This window comes from Numenius arquata, chromosome 6 (genome assembly GCF_964106895.1).
Source record: "Numenius arquata chromosome 6, bNumArq3.hap1.1, whole genome shotgun sequence".
Classification (NCBI taxonomy): domain Eukaryota; kingdom Metazoa; phylum Chordata; class Aves; order Charadriiformes; family Scolopacidae; genus Numenius; species Numenius arquata.
Window position 1 is genome coordinate 66,978,657 of NC_133581.1, and position 20,315 is coordinate 66,998,971.

General features: G+C 49.7%; 1 protein-coding gene across 1 annotated transcript in view; it reads left to right on the forward strand.

The window, feature by feature from the left end:
* FERMT2 (FERM domain containing kindlin 2) overlaps positions 1–20,315 on the forward strand; it is a 60,236-nt gene that overhangs the window by 20,485 nt on the left and 19,436 nt on the right. Inside the window, 2 exon segments of the mRNA XM_074148419.1 lie at positions 818–1,051; positions 16,949–17,083. Coding sequence (XP_074004520.1) covers positions 818–1,051; positions 16,949–17,083 — 369 coding nt within the window.

Sequence of the window (20,315 nt, forward strand, 5' to 3'; positions counted from 1 at the left end):
GTGGTACAAGATGGTCTTAAAGGTCCCTTCCAACCCAAACCATTCCATGATTCTATGACATTGCACCATTAATGCCGGTCAGTGGTTGTTGGACTGGAAGATGCTCCACAGGAATGGCAGGGGGCTGTAGGGAGAGCAGGGCAGGTGTTAGCGGAAACTACTCCAGGTGTTAGGGAAAATACTGCACCGTGGCTGTCTTTTGGAGTTATCACCAGGCTTTGGCTCCCAAAATGCTTCCCAACTCAGATGTGACCTTCAAAGAGCCCGTGGTTATGCCCCTGCTGGAAGGAGATGTGGCCGTTGGGTTTTGCGCTGTTGTTCCTTTGGGAAGTAACTTCAGTTTCATTTGGGAATTTTCCAGTTTTGTCTATAGAAACTGAAAGCCCTGGAGAAGACACGCTGTTGAATTCTTCTCGCAGACCTCCTCCTAGTTCTGCTTTCTGTGTATGCGCAGGTGGCTGCGCTCACCGTCGGGTAGCACAGGTTTCCAACACAGTGCAAAATCCCTCCCGGGGAAGGTGTGAGGGGGTTCATGACCCCCTTGGCTTCATGCTCCAGCCTCATTGCTGCCGGGCTGAGAGATCCACAGACACGTTGTGTCTCACCCTTATTCCTCTTGGGTTCTTTCCTATTTTTATTTCCAAGGTAACTTCTAGATGCTGTTGAGTACAGGCAATTATTTGTATCTGAAAAGGGCTGCCGGCATTTTTGGATCGATAGTCACTTTGTAGTTAAATGCATTTAAACTTCTGCTTTTGTCTTTTGAGGGCTAATTCTGGTCCTGGCTTTAACTGGTAAAATGCTTTCTTTGTTCCAGATGTCAAGAAAGACTGGTCGGATCACGCGCTGTGGTGGGAAAAGAAGAAAACTTGGCTCCTTAAAACACACTGGACGTTGGACAAATACGGGATACAGGCTGATGCCAAGCTCCAGTTCACACCTCAGCACAAGCTGCTTCGCCTTCAGCTGCCCAACATGAAGTACGTCAAGGTGAAAGTCAACTTCTCCGACAGGGTCTTCAAGGCGGTCTCTGACATCTGCAAAACCTTCAGTAAGTAGAGAGAGCCAAAAGCCACCGGTTTCCTGCTGCCGGTGGGGAGGTCATCGTTTGGTTTGGCTCCTACCTGTCCTTCGACATGTGTCCTCATCTCATAAACTTCTTAAATTAACGTTATTTTCCAGCTTCAGCCACCCAGCGGTCACCTGGGCATCAAGCAGCTTGGGTATCTGCTATTTTTCCCTTGCAAATCTAATGTTTTATGTCTAAATACTTAAATAACGGGACAGATCATACCACAAACATGAGAAGAAATACATTTTTTATACTGAATTCTGTTTCGTAGGAAGGCTTTTCTCGGTTTGGTCTTAGGCAAGGTGGTAGCAGCCCTGCTTTATGTTAAAGCTGCTGGTGCTGGGTCGTGTATTTTTTCCTGCAGATTTATGTGCTAGATGAAAAACAAACCCTGAAATAGGAAACCTGCCAGCTCCGTGGGTTCTCTTTCAGTGGAAAAATCATATTAGAGATTAAGTGATGATGCTTCACTGTAAAACTGTCTGGTGGAGGGAAGGAACTGAGCCTCCCCCTCTCCTCTCCAGAGCCTCTTCGTGTTCTTTTCCCTTGTTGAGGAGAAGCCCCAGTAGAAAGGGTGGATTATTTCCTACCAGGTACCAAAGGCAATCAACGAAGGCAAGTGTAGGGTGCTGCAGCTGGGGAGAAATAACCCCCTGCACCAGTACAGGTTGCTGGAGAGCAGCTCTGAGGAGAAAGACCTAGGAGTCCTGGTGGACAAGAGGATGACCATGAGCTGACAATGTGCCCTTGTGGCCAAGAAGGCCGATGGCATCCTGGGGTGCATCAGGAAGAGTGTGGCCAGCAGGTGGAGGGAGGTCATCCTCCCCCTCTGCTCTGCTCTGGTGAGGCCCCATCTGGAGCACTGTGTCCAGTTCTGGGCTCCCCAGTTCAAGAAGGACAGGGAACTGCTGGAGAGGGTACAGCAGAGGGCTACAAAGATGATGAGGGGCCTGGAGCATCTCCCTTACGAGGAGAGGCTGAGGGACTTGGGTCTTTTTAGTCTGGAGAAGAGAAGGCTGAGGGGGGATCTGATCAACACCTATAAATACTTAAAGGGTGGGTGTCAGGAGGATGGGGCCAGTCTTTTTTCAGTGGTGCCCAGGAACAGGACAAGAGAAAATGGGCATGAACTTGAATATAAGAAGTTCCACCTAAACATGAGGAGGAACTTCTTTCCTGTGAGGGTGGCAGAGCCCTGGAAGAGGCTGCCCAGAGAGGTGGTGGAGTCGTCTTCTCTGGAGACATTCAGACCCCACCTGGACACGTTCCTGTGCAACCTGCTGTAGGTGGACCCTGCTTTGGCAGGGGTGTTGGACTAGATGATCTCCAGAGGTCCCTTCCAACCCCATATGATTCTGTGATACCCAGGGCTCGTCATCGGCTGATGCTTTGTGCGTCACTTTTTACCCGTCTTCACAAATTTCTCTTCCCAAAAGCTGGTGCTTCTTTCTCCAGTCCCCAGAAAACCTCCCCAGGAGATGATAACTCCGCTCCGAGGAACTCGGCGTGGGCTCCGTACCATGTGTCCTTCCCGCTTGCTCCCCTCCACAAAAGGATCCTGCAACCCGACCTCAGCCGTAGTAAATCTATTTCTGCTCTCCAAAAGCAGCCAGGGTTCCTCTTGGCTGACCCAGTTATTTCGTGCGGCAGGAAGAGCTCGGCCGTACGTGCGGTGTTACGGCGCATCTGTGGTTAGGTCGGTATTATATATAGCTGATTACGAATTTCTGCTATTTCTTTCCTGGGTTGGTTTTTTTTTTTGTGTTCTGTTTTTTTTTTTTTTTAAAAAAAAATATAAATATTGGGCAATTTCTCCTTAAAATAGAAAAGGCTTAGCCAGCGTTATTTCTTCCCCCGCCCCGTCTCCCATTGCCTTTTTTAATGCCATGCTAGACGGAGAGGTCTCAGGCGTCTGCGTGGTTGCTGATGAGTCTTTCTAGCAGTGAGTCACGTCAGGAAATTCTGATACAGTTAATCACGTAACAAGAGGTCTTTCGCTGGCGACGCCGAGCAGTCAGAACCTTACATGGGCCTGAAGCAGCTCTTTATTCAACTCCAGGGCTCTGGGTGTATTTATGAACAAACCGGCAGAATCGTGCTAATATTTAAAGATGTGGAAGGGGGAAAAAGCCGCTGGGATGGCGGGAACCCAGCTGTGGTAGGAGTTCTTTGCAGCAGGGGGAGGGGGGGACGCATCTCTCGAGGGTGGTTTCTGACTTCCCTCCCATGGCATCCGACCTGCTGGAATAAATATTCCAGATTTTGGGGAAGGCGGGATTTTTGCTGGGAACATCGCTCTCCTTTTAGTGACTCTTAACTAGTGAGGACAGACGGAAACTACGTGGCCCAATAGAGCGATTAAATCTTGTTTAGCCCTTGTCTTTGCGTTTACTGGGAGACAGATGTTGAGCAGGGAAGACGGCTCAGCATCAGCTCGAGGGACGAGGGCGTCGGGATGCGGGGATGTGGCAGTGCTGGAGCTGGAGGGGCTGGGAGGCTTTTCCCTGGACCACAGAGATGTTTGGACACCTATATAATATAGATAGAATAGGTGTATTTGGACCTATATGTATTGGTATATATAATAGGTGTATATGGTGTCCAAATAAGATATACACCTGTGTATAATGGATGTCCAAATACACCTATTTAGGTGTCCAAATACCTTTGCAGACCGGGGAATTTCACTGAATTTCACTGAATTTTTAGAGTTGGAAGGGACCATAAAGATCATCTAGTCCAACTCCCCTGCCGAAGCAGGATTGCCCAGAGCGTGTCAGAGCATGTTACTCAGGACTGCATCCAGGCGGGTCTTGAAAATCTCCGGAGAAGGGGACTCCACACCCTCCCTGGGCAGCCTGTTCCAGGGCTCTGGCACCCTCACCGTGAAGAGGTTTCTTCTCATATTTGAGTGAAACCTCCTATGTTCCAGCTTGTGCCCGTTGCCCCTCGTCCTGTCACTGGGAACCACTGAAAAGAGTCTGGCTCCCTCCTCCTTCAACCCACCCTTTAGATACTTATAAGCATTGATAAGGTCTCCCCTCAGCCTTCTCCTCTCCAGGCTAAAGTGTCCCAGCTCTCTCAGCCTTTCTTCATAAGGGAGATGCTCCAATCCTTGAATCATCCTCGTTGCCCTTCGCTGGACTCTTTCCAGTAGTTCCCTGTCCCTCTTGAATTGGGGAGCCCAGAACTGGACGCAGTATTCCAGTTGTGGCCTCACCAGTGCAGAGTAGAGGGGGAGAATGACTTCCCTCGACCTACTGGCCACGCTCTTCCCTAGGCAGCCCAGGATTCCGTTGGCCTTCCTGGCCACAAGAGCACACTGCTTGCTCATTGTCATTTTGCTGTCTACCAGGACCCCCAGATCTTTCTCTTCAGAACTTGACTCCAGCAGGTCCACCCCTAACCTGTATCGGTGCCTGACATTCTTCTTCCCCAGGTGCAGGACCCTACGCTTTTCCCTGTTGAACCTCATGAGGTTCTTCCTTGCCCAGCTCTCCAGCCTGTCCAGGTCTGGCTGGATGGCGGCACGGCCCTCCGGGGTGTCAGCCACCCCTCCCAGTTTGGTATCATCAGCCAACTTGCTGAGGATACACTTGGTCCCCTCATCCACGTTGCTGATGAATATGTTGAACGGGACTGGACCGAGTATTGACCCCTGGGGGACATCACTGGGGGTGGAAGAGTGGTGTCTTCCACTTCCGCGTGGAAGAGCTTCCCAGTGGGATGACACAGAGATTATTAATTATTTTTATATATATATATATATATATATGGTATATAGGAACAAAAAGCTCCTTGGGGCAAACACCAAACCACCCCACGCAAATCCCAGTCGCCGTCCGTCCTTCCTTCCCCTGTGTGTGACCTTGGTGCTGTGCCGTGGGTCACAGACCTCCCCAAGCGCGAGGTCCCGGAGCCGAGCGCTGATGGAGGCAGGAGCTAATCTCGGCCGGGAGGTCACGCGCTTGGCGGGCGAGAGGCTTTTTGCCCTGCAAAATCATCCGGGGGCTGTCACGCTGATTCTCCGCAGGGCGTTTCCTTCCTGGAAGGCGTGGGGAATATCTGCCCCACGCCTCGGCGCCCGCTGCGGCTTGCCAAAAATGAGGATGGGTGTAGAGTGGTGGGGTCATCTCACCTTGGGGAGCTTGCATTGTCCTTTTTCTCCAACACAACCATCTCTTGGGTACTTGCAGGCCATGCTATAGCAGGCTTTCCCAAGCCTGTTTTCCTCTTTTTTTCTTTTATTTTTTCCCTGGGTTAATGTTTATGCTGCCCCATTTTTCTCCATTACTGTTTTCCTGCCCTCCACAGCATCTCTGCACAGGAAAACTCGTACCCCCTATTAATCATGCTAATTGTCTCCCCAAGGAAAACTGGGTAGATATTTCAAGGCAGAAGGGAAAGAAGTAGTCCCTGCTCTAACAGCGTAGCTCTTGTCTCTGGAAATCCCTTGATTTCTAAAGTTAGGGTCCGATGTGGCCTGGACCCATGTCCAGCAGAGAGAACTGTGCTTGTGAGTTGCTCGTATTTTGGCTATAACTGTTTGCTGTCTTTGCCCCCCGAGCATTTAATTACACGCTTCAGTAACTCTAGCATATGGCATGATTAATGAGTAATGTAAGTAATTCCTTGTGTTGCCGGGACTATAGCTGGTTGCGTTTATAAAATCCTCAGTACGCAAGTGGGAACACACTTGGGTGAATTATTTAGGGTTGTGCCTTTTTCTTATATTCCTTTTAAATTGCACCTAGAGGTGTCACCTTTGCAGCGTGTGGTTGCTTTTTAAAGAAAAGTCTCTGTTCTCGTGCAAAGTTACTGCAAAGGGCAGATCTCGCCGCGGCTCCCGGGGGACAGCCCGGAGGTGGCTGTGGGAAGACGCTGGAGCCTCTCGTACATCCCTCGCTTCCTTGGAGGTCGTGCGAAGCCGGAAAAAACCTCGATCTCATTCCCAGTGGCTGGATCGCAGCCCCTCCATTTTCCCACAGCAACCGGTGGGGAGGGTTAACGGCAGGGATTGACCCTGCCTGCGGCAGGAGGAGGCAGGAGGAGAGGATCCGGTCGGTGGATGGGGATGGGCAGCCCTCACCCGAAGGGTGGCCTGGAAGCCTGCCCGGAGGCAGCTGCTGGCAGGCAGCGCTGGCCTGACGGGCCGGCTTTGATCTGCAATTAAAGACCAGAGAAAGAGAAAGTAAAACTTGACTTATGATGGGGTTTTTTTTATTATTTTTTTGGAGCGGCAGGGATTTGTGCTGCCTGTCTGACCGGCTGCGGGCCACGGAGGTTGGGATGGGATGCTGCCTGTGGGGCTCCCGCTTGCCCCCTCTCCTCTCCTTGTCCCGCTGGGGAGATAGTTCTGCCCAGCAGACAAACGGCCCATCAAATACACAAATGGAATTTGATGGGGCTGCGGTCAACACTTTGGGGTGGGTGGGAATATTTGAGACAGTCTCCCACAGCATCCTCATAGGTGAGCTTAGGAAGTGTGGATTAGAGGAATGGACAGTGAGGTGGATTGAAAACTGGCTGAAAGACAGAGCTCAGAGGGTTGTTATTAGGGGCACAGAGTCTAGTTGGAGGTCTGTAACAAGCGGAGTCCCCCCGGGGTCACTAGCAGGTCCAGTCCTCTTCAGTATATTCGTCAATGACCTGGATGAGGGGATGGAGTGTACCCGCAGCAAGTTTGCTGACGATACAAAACTGGGAGGTGTTGTTGACATGCCGGAGGGCTGTGCTGCCATACAGCGAGACCTGGACAGGCTGGAGAGTTGGGCAGAGAGGAACCTGATGACCTTCAATAAAGGCAAGTGTAGGGTGCTGCAGCTGGGGAGAAATAACCCCCTGCACCAGTACAGGTTGGGGGCTGAGCTGCTGGAGAGCAGCTCTGAGGAGAAAGACCTATGAGTCCTGGTGGACAATAGGATGACCATGAGCTGACAATGTGCCCTTGTGGCCAAGAAGGCCGATGGCATCCTGGGGTGCATCAGGAAGAGTGTGGGCAGCAGGTGGAGGGAGGTCATCCTCCCCCTCTGCTCTGCACTGGTGAGGCCCCATCTGGAGCACTGTGTCCAGTTCTGGGCTCCCCAGTTCAAGAAGGACAGGGAACTGCTGGAGAGGGTACAGCAGAGGGCTACAAAGATGATGAGGGGCCTGGAGCTCCTCTCTTACGAGGAAAGGCTGAGGGACTTGGGTCTTTTTAGTCTGGAGAAGAGAAGGCTGAGGGGAGATCTGATCAACACCTATAAATACTTAAAGGGTGGGTGTCAAGAGGATGGGGCCGGTCTTTTTTCAGTGGTGCCCAGGGACAGGGCAAGAGGAAATGGGCACAAACTTGAACATAGGAAGTTCCACCTAAACATGAGGAGGAACTTCTTTACTTTGAAGGTGGCAGAGCCCTGGAAGAGGCTGCCCAGAGAGGTGGTGGAGTCTCCGTCTCTGGAGACATTCAGAACCCACCTGGACACATTCCTGTGCAACCTGCTGTAGGTGGACCCTGCTCTGGCAGGTGGTTGGACTAGATGATCTCCAGAGGTCCCTTCCAACCCCATGTGATTCTGTGAATATCCTCAATGGAAAGCGGGATTTGGGGAGATAGGAGATGTGGCTCCATTGCAAAGCTCCCGCTAAACCATCATCCTACATAACAACAAGCAGCAAAATCCTCTTTTCTTCCATAATGGTTTCATTGCAAGAGCTCCCGCTAACCCATCATCCTACGATGTGGAAAAATCCTCTTTTTCTCCTCAACAGCTTCATTTGATTCCAGGAGAGCGGACGCCTTGCATCTGCTGATGCCCTGAAGCTGCTTCCTCACGCCATCCCCTTTTCTCCTGCTGCCGCCTGTATGTTTTTTCCATGTGTCCTGGGAGCAGTGAGGGACTCCAAGCAGGATCCGCTGCTGCTGTGTGGGCACGTGGGAGAGGAAAAGCAAACAGCGAGATGGAAGTGTGAAGGTTTTTTCCCATGCCTCGGCATTTCCTGCCCCGGTGATGCTGCTTCTCCTGGGGAAACGGCGTGTGTTGCAGAGCCCCAGGGTGAGGGGAGATGCTGGGAATGGGGTAAAAGCTTCCATCCTTCTCCTCTTCTGGCTGTGAAGATTTGAGACCTGTGCTGTCCTCCAGCCTGAGCAGAGAAGCAAGGATCATTCCAGTTCATGCTGGCAGGAGCTGTTGGGGTTGTTCAGCCTGGAGAAGAGAAGGCTCTGGGGAGACCTTAGAGCCCCTTCCAGTCCCTCAGGGGGCTCCAGGAAAGCTGGGGAGGGACTCTTGATCAGGGAGGGGAGCCATAGGACGAGGAGGAACGGTTTTAAACTGAAGGAGGAGAGTTTACGTGAGATATTAGGAAGAAATTGTTGACTGTGAGGGTGGTGAGACCCTGGCCCAGGTTGCCCAGAGAAGCTGTGGCTGCCCCATCCCTGGAGGGGTTCAAGGTCAGGTTGGAGGGGGCTTTGAGCAGCCTGGTCTGGTGGGAGGTGTCCCTGCCCAGGGCAGGGGGCTGGAACTCAATGATTTTTAAGGTCCCTTCCAATTCGAACCATTCTATGATTCTCTGTGGTGCTGGAGCTGGGAGGAGGCCGCTCTGGGAGGAAGCTCTCCAAAACTCATGACTGCTCCCTCCCTTACCCGCCCTGAGGCTGTGCAAGAGGAAGAAATTCCCTTCAGGTCTTTTATTATATTTTTTTTCCCCAGAGGCTGGTAGGGCATCACACCCAGCTCCTGCCTCGTAACCCTCAAAGAACTTCGTGTGAATTAATCACCTGTTTTGGAAGTTGAAGTCTGGGGAGCATCCTGTGTTGGGCAGTGACAGTTTCCATGCCCGCATCCCGTCTCGCTCCAGTCCCCAGCTCCCCGGGGGGCGAGGGACACCAGGAAATTGGGACCCCTCTTGCATAGGGTAAGGGTGGTCCTATCCTGCGGAGCTTGTGGGGCTGAGGGAGGAGGGATGGGATGCCCCAAAAACCATGAGGTGCCCGAGGCCGTGTGACGGATGGGAAGGCGACAGCCAGTCGTCCTTGCTTCAGCCTCCAGCAGCCTGAGGTGACGGTGGCATTTGGCAGCAGCGTGACACAAGCCCAGCCCGAGGAAGGCGACACCATCCAGCAGTCTAGACACCGAATATGAACCTACCTTTTTTTTTTTTTCTTTATAAATGGTCTCCGCTCCAGTACAGAACGTCCTCTGACTTCTGAAGTATTTGTAATATTTCCACGCCCTCAGTTGCCAAAAAAACTTCTATAAAAAGCCGCTGTATTTTATTTTTTTTTTTTATTTTATTTTTATTTTTTTTTTGCAAAACTGAAACCCCTTGGTACTCCAAGATGCTCAGCGTTCCCAGGGCTCTGCCCGTGCCCGTTAGCACGTGGAGCTGCGGCCCCGGCCCAGTTGCAGAGCTTCCTGGAGTTAATCCTTGCTCATTGCAAACCTATTTTCTTCCTTCATGCTCCACCGGAAAACGAAGCAGCGTTTTTCCTAAAACGGCGGGGCTAAAATGAAGTCCTGGTGGATGCATGTGAGCATCTCGGAGGGTATTTGGGGGATGACACCACCATCTTGTGATACAGCCTCTGGATGCTGAGTAGCCTCCGTGAGGATGCTTGGGGACGGCGTTCGTGTCCCGGGAAGGAGATGGACGTGGTGAAACGCCGAGGAATGGTTTTGCTGCCTTTTGCTGCTGCGAGCAGAGAGGTTTGGCAGTAGCGCAGCTATTTCTAAATATGTCTAGGGGATGGGTGGGGAAGGAAATCTTACCATTTAGAGAGTCGGCCAAATTGCAATGTACTCAGCTTTTTAAATTGCGAGGCCCAAGTGTACCGCTGCCAGCTTCTTCATTTCGGTCTTTTCCTCTTTTCTTGCTTGCCTTATATTCATCTGCAGCTGTGGCCTAGCATCCAGACGAACACCAGAAACTGGTCTGTAAGGGAAATAACGAGATTTAATTGCAAAGCAACTGAAATGGAAACAAAAAAAAAAGATTCCCCTTTCTCTCCCCCCCCGTCCCCACCCCGGTCCCTGTTCTGCCTGTCGAGTAGCGTCAGGTTGTATGTCACCGCGTGAGTCAGTGGATTTTTTCATCCTCACTCCGCTGTTGACAAGAGACCCTTTAAATAGACTTTCATCCTGAAGACATTAGGAGATGCTGGCAAACACAATGCCACCTCCTTCCTTAAGATTACTCTGATTGCTCTTTATGGTCCGATGCAGACAGTATAAGTGGATTTTTTCCTCTTGTTTGTGGTGCCTAATTTAATTGAGTTTGATTTGACTTCAGCTGCAGTTCAGATGCTGCAGAGGAAAGGCTGGAAGTGCTGTCTGTGCTCTGAGAGGCATCCGGATAACTGGAGTCTGGGGATTTCGTCCCGCTTGTGGAAAAAAACCCCATCCAAACATTCAGCATTTGTTGACTCTTTCTCTCCGACGGCCCTTTTTATTAGCCTTGCAATAACGCCTTGGCTCCATCGCCACTGGTTGCCTCTTCCTCCTCCTCCTCTTCCTCCTCCTGGGTCCCTCCTGGCTGATTTCGGCTCTGGGTACCACTCACAGGCGGCACTTGTGAGCAGCGGTTGCACTGCTACAAACCCCATTGATCTCGGTTTTCGGGTGGTTTTGCAGGTGGCTACTGCGGTGGCAAGTCAATAAGTCAATGGGCACTTGGGTTTTCCACGCTGAATTTGGGAAGGCTCTGGTAAAGCCCCTTCCCAGGGTCAGCCCCAGTTTGGCCTGCGCCCGTTGGGCATCTCAGGAGGCTTTGTGGGATGTCCTGACAGAGCTGCATGGCCCGGGGCAGCAAGTGGAGAACTTGGCTTGTACCCAAATAAATATTTAAGCAACCAGGCAGCTGAAGAACCCATAATAAAATGTTCTGAATGTAGGCGGGGGTACAAACCTAGTAAACTCTGCTAAGGGGGGGTGAGGGCCAGCTCCGCCATCAGATACTGCCCAGCGCCCGGTACAACCGCGGTCTTATCTCCAGGCTCTTCAAAAGTCACATAAGTATTTTTAAAATTTTTTTTTTTTGCCTCTGGTTTGTTTTGCAAAACTTTATCTTGACCGAATTTATGTTGAAGAGAAGTCGGATACTTCATTCTCTAAACTCAGGAATTCTGTAAATTCAGGAACCACAATCTACAGAATTCACTCAATCCAAAGAAAAATTTTTATTTTTTTTTTTTAAAGTCTGAAATGGGCGAGAAATGGGGTTTGAGGTCTCATTTTTCTAGGAATCGTCATGTCGATGCGCAAAGGCTGTAATTTTTATGAGTCATTGCTTCGAGACAGGGGTGATCCAGTCCAGAAATATTCCACTTCAAAACACATTCCCTAATGGAGGGCAGCTGGATCAGCATTAAAGAGAGGATTTCCCCAAAATGCTGTCTGTGCTACACGTAAAATTATGGAGTTTTTATGCTTCAAGGGCTAACCAGGCAATCCAGCTCTCTGGCCTTTAAAGGGAGCCAGAAATTAGGTGGAAAAACGGATGCTAAGAGCTTCTTTGGATATTCAGGTTTGATGTATAAGAAAAATTAATATATCAAACCTGAGTATCAAAACTAGTGTGTTTTCCCATAATTTTAAATTTTGGGGAAGTTGGTGCACGCTCAGTCGATGGTGCCGTGTTGTGTCTGTAGGTCATGCAAGAAAACCACAAATCTGATTTCTCCTGGGAGCGAGAGCCCATCCCTCAGAGCACCAAAATTGTTGCCCTGACCCCTTGGGGTGCTGCTTGGTGGCATCTGGGGACCCCGCATCTTGGATGGGGACAAAGCAGCCAAATCACCCCTTCTTCCATGCCGAGACGTGGATTTTGGTCCCATCTCTGACCACAGTTTTTTTTCCCATCACAACACGCATTGGTGGTTAAAGATGCATCAGCTGCAAGGTTTCCTTGGTGGATTCAATGCAAAAGGGTGTAAATTGTGAATTTTACACCCTGGAAGGTGGATATTTTTCTTTAAAACCATTTTTCTGGGTGGACTTGGCTCGGTGTCCTGTGAAGAAGGAGGGTTTCATCCCTGTTTGTCTCTGGCCTGGAGATAAATGGGCAGAGCTGGGACTGGGTGAGCTGTGCAGGGGCTGGACGAGAAATGAGGGGTTACACGGTGGGGAAAAAGGCCAAGGGTTTGTCTTCAGCGGGACACGGCAGAGACACAAGGAGGCTTTTGCAGGGAGAGGGAAAAGAAGATGCTGTAGGGAGTAAAATCATCCAACAGTTGGAAAAACTTTTCTGGGAGGTTGAAAGCCACCTTCCTGGTCGCATTTTTGAAATGCCACCTATGAAATGCGTTTGCTCCTCTCGCCAAAGGGCATTTCCATGACTTGATAAAATCACTGAATGGTTTGGGTGGGAAGGGACCTTTAAAGGCATCTAGTCCAACCCCCTGCCATGACCAGGGACATCTTCAACTAGATCAGGTTGCTCAGAGCCCCATCCAACCTGGCCTTGAACACCTCCAGGGATGGGGCATCCACAGCCTCTCTGCGTGGGATGAAGCCATTCTGCTGGGATATGGAGCTGCATCAATGTTAGGGCTCAGCTAGTCCAGCGTGGGCTGGAGGAGATGTCAAAATACAAAGGGTTCCCAGTCGGATCCAGCTGAAAAGTGGTTTTGGACCAGTTTTTGGGTGGTGCTCTCCCCTCCATATGGAGCACACCACGCATCGTCGCAGATGGTTTCTGCTGGTGGCTGCCACCAGGAACGCCAGGGACGCTTAGTAAGAGGCTGGGTGGCTGCGTTTTCACTCGCTTACACAATAAATGGAAGTAAAATGCTAAAAGGATCATTTACAGTAATTTCTAGTAGATGTTGCCGTTGCCATCTGTCTCCTGCGTACAGACAAGGAGTCTCTTAAAGCAAACGCAGACCCTACCAGTGCATCAACTGGAGAGTCAACACATCAGCCTTGTTCAGAAGGTGACTTCTCCTGGTCCACCCATATTTCACTGACTCCTTTTTCCTCCCAAGTGACCTTTGGCAGGAGCAGCTTGGCTTCAGCTGGAAAACATGGATGAGATAGTTAACAGAGGGTTTCGAGGGGGAATTTGGGGTTGAAGTCAAACCCAGGGGAGATGTTTTACCCCAGGTGAACAACTCCAGCAAATGGGCTCCTCCAGGTGCAGCGGGACTTCGTAAAAAACCCAGACCTATATAAAGGACTTAAAAGGCTGAAGGACTTGGGTCTTTTTAGTCTGGAGAAGAGAAGGCTGAGGGGGGATCTGATCAACACCTATAAATATTTAAAGGGAGGGTGTCAAGAGGATGGGGCCAGTCTTTTTTCAGTGGTGCCCGGTGACAGGACAAGAGGTAGCGGGCACAAACTTGAACATAGGAAGTTCCACCTAAACGTGAGGAGGAACTTCTTTCCTGTGAGGGTGGCAGAGCCCTGGAAGAGGCTGCCCAGGGAGGTGGTGGAGTCTCCATCTCTGGAGACATTCAAACCCCACCTGGACACGTTCCTGTGCAACCTGCTCTGGGCGGACCTGCTCTGGCAGGGGTGTTGGACTAGATGATCTCCAGAGGTCCCTTCCAACCCCATAGCATTCTATGATTCTGTAATTTTTTTGCACCATTTGGATACTTTAAGAAGCTTTCTCTTGCTCTTATGGCCAGAAGACAGGAGCTGGGGCTCTGGAGCAGTTCCTTGTCCCAGTTTCTGGTTAACTGGAGCCCTACCATCTGCAAGCCCTTACACCCTGGGACAGTCTCTGCTAAACACCAGCTTTGCCAAGCCACCCTCTGTTCAAAACACGCTTTAAGACCCTTTGTACACTTATTAATCATAAGCAGTGGCAAATATTTTTTCCACCAGCCGTTTGCTGAAAGATTGAAGCGTGCAAAGTGGCTTCTGGCTTTTTCTCTTTATTCTGGGGTGGGAAATGAAACCAACGTCTCTCTTTTGCTGCTTCTTTGCTTTTTACCACGGTGAGCTTTATTGTTAGTTTCCCCCACACCCGTCGGTTGGGTCCAGTGGGTTTGTAGTCTCAGAGACGATGGTGTATCACAGAATCGTAGAATGATACGGGGTTGGAAGGGACCTCTGGAGATCATCTAGTCCAACCCCCTGTCAAAGCAGGGTCCACCTACAACAGGTTGCACAGGAACGTGTCCAGGTGGGGTTTGAACATCTCCAGAGAAGGAGACTCCACCACCTCTCCGGGCAGCCTCTTCCAGGGCTCTGCCACCCTCACAAGGAAGAATTTCCTTCTCATGTTTAGATGGAACTTCTTATGTTCAAGTTTGTGCCCGTTACCTCTTGTCCTATCCCTGGGCACCACTGAAAAAAGACTGGCCCCATCCTCCTGACACCCACCCTTTAAGTATTTATAGGTGTTGATCAGATCCCCCCTCAGCCTTCTCTTCTCCAGACTAAAAAGACCCAAGTCCCTCAGCCTTTCCTCATAAGAGAGATGTTCTAGTCCCCTCATCATCTTTGTGGTCCTCTGCTGTACCCTCTCCAGCAGTTCCCTGTCCTTCTTGAACTGGGGAGCCAGTGTAGCCATCAGAACGATGTTCGGGAGAAATTTGCACCTTATCAGTGGGAAACGTGCCTGCTGACGGGGAGCGGGGATGCTCCGGCGTCGCAGGGATGCTCCAGCATCACAGGGATGCTCTGGCGTTGCAGGGATGCTCCAGCATGGCTGGGATGCTACAGCCTTTGCCGTGCCCCGCAGCCCTGCGCCGTTTTCCCAAGCAGCTGCCGAAAACTTTGCCCGTATCCTTTGTAATCCGACGATAGCGTCATGAACAACTGAAGGACTATAAAAAGTCGCTTTGAAATCAGATGGTCAAGCTTTGGGCCGCCTCCAACAGATCGCTTTCAGGAGCCGAGCTTGGCCTGCAGCCCTTCTCTTGGCCTCTCTGAATGGTTTCAGCTGAGAGGCTGTATCGGTTGCTAATGCACCATAAATAAACACCAGAGTATAAACCTCGCTAACAAAATACCAGGGGAACTCCTCATTTTAGGGCCGCGCTCCGCGTCGTCCCTCGCGCGTCACCCTGGTTGTCCCAGCAGATTTTTTCGTCGTGAGGTAAGCTGGCTGGGATAAATGGGAATGGGAATAGCCTGCCTGGGTTCATAGGCTAGGTATTTATTGCTAGAAATGGTCAAAAAGTCGCACGGTGAAGCTTAACTGTTGGTTAGTGGGTGCGGGGACAGAGTTTAGCATGATAATAAGTATGTAGTAATAATAAATCGGTGTTAAATTAAAGCTTAAGTGAAATAAAGCTTATATATAAAAGTAAATAATATACATATATAAAAATATATGTATATAAATTCATAAGTAAAAATAAAGCTTAAATTAAAGCTATGCCAATGATGTTTTGGGATGGGAGACCCATGGTGTGAGAAATACTTAAATCCAGAGATTCCCAACCTTAAAAAATTTGCCCAAGGAAATTTGCCCAACCTCTGGATTTGGGAACGCCAAGGCTGGATGGATCCATCCCAGGAGGGCACCTAAAATCAAATCCCCTCAAACGTGACAGGGGCACGGCGGGGCTGGGGGGATGCACAGGCTGTTATTTAAAATAGCAGAAAAAAGGGGAAAAGCACAGGTTGGTATTTAAAATAGCGTGGCAGGGGGGCTGTCACCGTGTCCTGCTCGGGAGGGACAGCCCAATGCTCAACCGTGTCTGCAAACAGGAAAAAAGCCCAGGGATGTGAACTGTCAGGGAAGCTGTGCTTTAATAATTCTGTTTTTTTTAAAAAAAAAAAAAAGCAATATTTGGAATGTGCTGGTTGTGACAGCAGCCATCCCCTGACAAATGTGGAAAAGCACTTCTGGTTAATTGGTAAGGAAAGATGCTGCATGGTGGGGGGTGGGGAGCGGGAATTGGGGCAGATCTGTCCCGTCGGGATCAAATACTGGGGACCAAATTCCAGTTTTTAATTCTATTAATGATATTCTCGCGGCTGGGAGCGTACAGCAAACTCTGCTGCTGCCAGCGCAGAGGCTGTGCCGGGGCGGGGGGGGGTATCCAGGGTGAGATATGAACCCTGTAACCTCTCCTCGTTAGAATAATGACTTATTGTCTTGCTCAGCGTTCCTCTTGGTGGGAAAATACCAGCCTGGCCACGATGCAACCAGCTCCGTCTCCCAGTCTCCCTGGCGGCTACGGCTCTGGGCTTCCATGTGGACCAGACTGGGGGCTGCCGGGGGCTGATTTCCTTAGGGCATCCCGAATTTCCATCAGCCCCCCCCCCCCCTTCCCCATACTCCCATGGCTTAAAACACAAACACACTGTGATGCCCTTTATTTTAAATAACATGGTTTTAAACTTATTCCGGCTGGTTCTGGGCAGGGAAGTGGGAGAGATTTGCTGCGAAAAGGAAGCACTTTGGCCAAGATGTCTTTAAAAAGTGGCTGCCTTAAATACAGGCTCTAAAATTTCCATTCTGATGTGGAAATAAACGGCTGGAGTCTTGGATTGCTCCTGTGGAAGTGAGAATACCTGGATTGTGACCTTGGTGCCTAAATAGGGGTTTACATGCTGATTAATACAAATAATTTTATATTTATATTTATATTTATATTTATATTTATATTTATATTTATATTTATGATAACAGGGGGGGAATGGTGCTAGGCTCTGTGGCAGGGTCTGGCAGAGCTTGTATTTGCATTTGAGTGGCTGTGCCTGGGAAATTGTGCATTTTACCCAAATGCTGTGTTATCTCTCCAGCCAAGGACAGGGCTTGTTTCTGACAGGCTTGCAGGGAAAATATTCTCAACTTGATTTTTTAACCATCACAAAGCAGGAAATTCAGCCGAGGGAGACACTGCACGTTGCTGGATGTTGTTCCTAAAGGAAGGATATTCATTTTTTCCCCCCTTTTTTTCCATCCTGCCTTTGTAAAAATGGTCCGTTTTCTCCCCAGACATCAGGCATCCAGAAGAACTCTCCCTTTTGAGGAAACCCCGAGACCCGTCGAAGAAAAAAAAGAAGAAGTTGGATGATCAATGTGAAGACGACGCCTTCGAGCTGGAGGGTCCTCTGATCACACCAGGGTCTGGTGAGCCAGGGCTCGCTTTGTGCAGATGGGCTTGGAGGGAAGGGGTCAGATAATAAAATAGGGGGGGGGGGGGAGGGAGGGAAATGACGTAGCGATATCGATCTGACCTAATTCCTTAAGGTCTGTGCGAGAAACAGACCCCAAATAAATTCCACAAGTCATGCCGGGCTGCAGCACTGGGTGGCGGTGGCACGGATGCATGCCTGAAGCTGTCACGCACGCGGGGAGGGGGGAGCAGGGCAACTCCAGACTTCATAAAACAAAACAGAAACCCAGTGCGACCAGTTTAACGCTCAGCTTGTGTCACTGGAAGGTTTGCTTACCCTGTTAAGAAAGAAGTTAAATGGAAAAATTGTTCCTAATGTCAAATTCCAGGTGTGTTTTGAGGCAGTACCACCGTTCTACTCCATATTTATTATAGCCCAGCAAAACCAGTATTTTATTAATTGCATTACTGTTTCCTTATGTTAAGGGCGTAGCTATAGATTTTAATGCTTAAAAAAACCCTGCTTTTTATTTCAGGGGGGGGGATAGTTTGCCAATCTGGCTTACAGAACCCCAGCAGAGCTACTTGGAGAATTGCTCAGGGAGTAACGTCTCTGATGGAGTAACATCTCCGATGGAGTAACGTCTCTTGCCACAGGCAGAAAATGGATGCAGGGAGGTGTTTGCAAGCAGAGAGGGGGGGGGGGCCTTTTCGGCTCCGCTCAGCGGCTGCTGGAAGTCTGGTGGTTGAAGGCGAAAGGCGGGAGCTGAATCTATAAAGTCTGTCAAGTGGGAGCACTTTAGCCCAAATGGACTCGTGGAAAAAGCCGCAGAGACGCTGCCGGGCGAGCGAGATGTGTCTGGCTGCCAGAGCCCTTGGTTTTATATCCAGCAATGAGCAGGAAGCAGGGAAGCTTTAATGAAAAAAAAAAAAAATCTTGGAATTCAGTAAACTGGTATTAATTGGCTTAAATTAACTGAAGTCCAAGTGAAGGGAGGGACTCTTTATGAGGGAGTGGAGCCATAGGAGGAGGGGTAACAGTTTTAACCTGAAAGAGGGGAGATTGAGATGAGATCTCAGGAAGAAATTCTGATGGTGGTGAGACCCTGGCCCAGGTTGCCCAGAGAAGCTGTGGCTGCCCCATCCCTGGAGGGGTTCAAGGCCAGGCTGGATGGGGCTTTGAGCAACCTGGTCTGGTGGGAGGTGTCCCTGCCTAGGGCAGGGGGGTTGGAACTGGATGGTCTTTAAGGTCCCTTCCAACCCAAACCATTCCATGATTCCGTGAAGGTCATGCAGCGTGGTTAAAGTGCTGGTGGCCCTGGGCTTGCAAGGAGAAAGCAGGGCATGAGGGTGATGATGCTGTGGAACTGCCATGCCAAAGTGATGTGCACCACAGGCTCTGCAGCAAACCATCAGCACGGGTCTGTAGCAATGGAAAAACAATCCTTCTTTTGCTTCGGTCTCGCTTTTTCTCCTCTAAGTTACTTAAAAATACTTGTGGGCGAGTCCTCTCCTCTGGCTCAGAGAGTTTTCCCTGCATTGGGCAACGCTCCATTCAGTTTTCATTTTCATCTTGGAAGTCCATAATTAGCCTTTCCAAAAGTCAGCGTTCGCAGAGAGCATCTCCATTAGATGAATAGGAAATACTTGGCAACCTTTGGGGGAAATGTAGGCAAAAGATATTTTTTAATTTGAATTATTTACTGGTCTTTCAGCGAGTCACTTTGAAGTGTCTTGCTGGTTTTGCTTTCCTTGCAAATGAGATGACTTGCTGCAGGTTTCATCGCCGCAGCTACCTGTGAAGTTTAGGTCCCATTAGTTAAAAGTCATGTTTTTTAGTCTGAATAAACCCTTTCTAGCGTTGTTCCGACACCGGTTTGCGTGCCGAAAGGCTTCTGTAAAAACAAGTTTCTGGTTTCTGAGGATTTCTGGTGGTGCTTATTTCAGTGCGTGTGGATTTAATGGGTGTGTTTTGTCACTGAGCGCCCCGTACCTGGCAGGGAAACCCATTTAAATCACTGCAGGCAGAGCTGTCAATACACCCACAGCACACGTTGCCCAACATTTTCCATTACAAGACTTGCATTCGCCTGTTTATAAGTTTAAGCCCAAACTTATAGTTATTTCAACTGGAACTTTCCATGACATTGCCTGCCTCGGGCAAATTTTTTAAGAGAAGCTTCTCCTGAGGTGTTTCAGACGTTTGGAAGTGATGAGGAGAACATCCGAGGGGAAGCTTTGCTCCTCTGGGGCAATCAAGCGGAAGGATGTGGGGGGATGTCCATAGGACAACCTGCCCGATTTGGGGCAAGAATTGAGTTTTTCTTTTATTGGTCCAGTTGATGCTCAGCCCTGGCTGCGTGAGCCAGATGAAGGTCAGAGGCTGGAACACTGGGCGGGCGGATGGGGAGGAGGCAAGAGCATCTTTCGGGATGCAGTTTATGGTTCTTGTTGGGTTGCTGTGCTCCAGAGTAACAATGGTCCATGGAGAGAGCGCCTTTCTGCTGCTTATAGAATCACAGAATATCTCAAGTTGGAAGGGATCCATAAGGATCATCGAGTCCAACTCCCAAAGTATAAGTACCTGATATAAATACCTGGCAGGTCGCCCCCAAGTATGAAGGTTGAAGGTGGATATCTCCATCTCTTGACCATTTCTGCTGCTTTTTTGCTCATGCCTGGTTTTCTGGGTCTGTCTTGACGGCAGGTCCTTCCTGGTCCCCCAGGTTGTTAATCCAGACTGGGATGCCAGGAAAACCAGCAGGAGCATTAAAAGCACCCTGGTGGTTTTCTTGTTTGATGGCGACTTATATTTTCCATCCTATCAGTCAGTTTAGAACCATGTTTCTGAATTATTTAAATTTCCTAACCATGGTGTTGGCTGTCATTGGGGTGATGCTGCTGATTCAAAGTGTTCTTTCTGCTCCTTGAGATGCCCGTGGCAAAAAATGAGAGTTCGGAAAGGTTTTTCTGTTGTTTTGGTCTTAGATTTTCCCAGGTATCTAGCTCAGCTTTCTGTCATTTCTTGGGCATTCAGGAAGGAGGGATTGTTTGGAGTGAGGGGCTGGAGGGTGGCCCGAGGTGGCGGTTCAGGGCAGCAGGAAGAGGTGGCACAGAGGACCTTGCTTGTGGCAGCCACATGCCACCTTCAACACCCTTAATAGCGCTCTTGGAGGTGGAATGTTGGTGCATCAAATGGCACGTCTGAATAGGCTCGTGATTTTAAAAGGACACAACTCTGTGCCA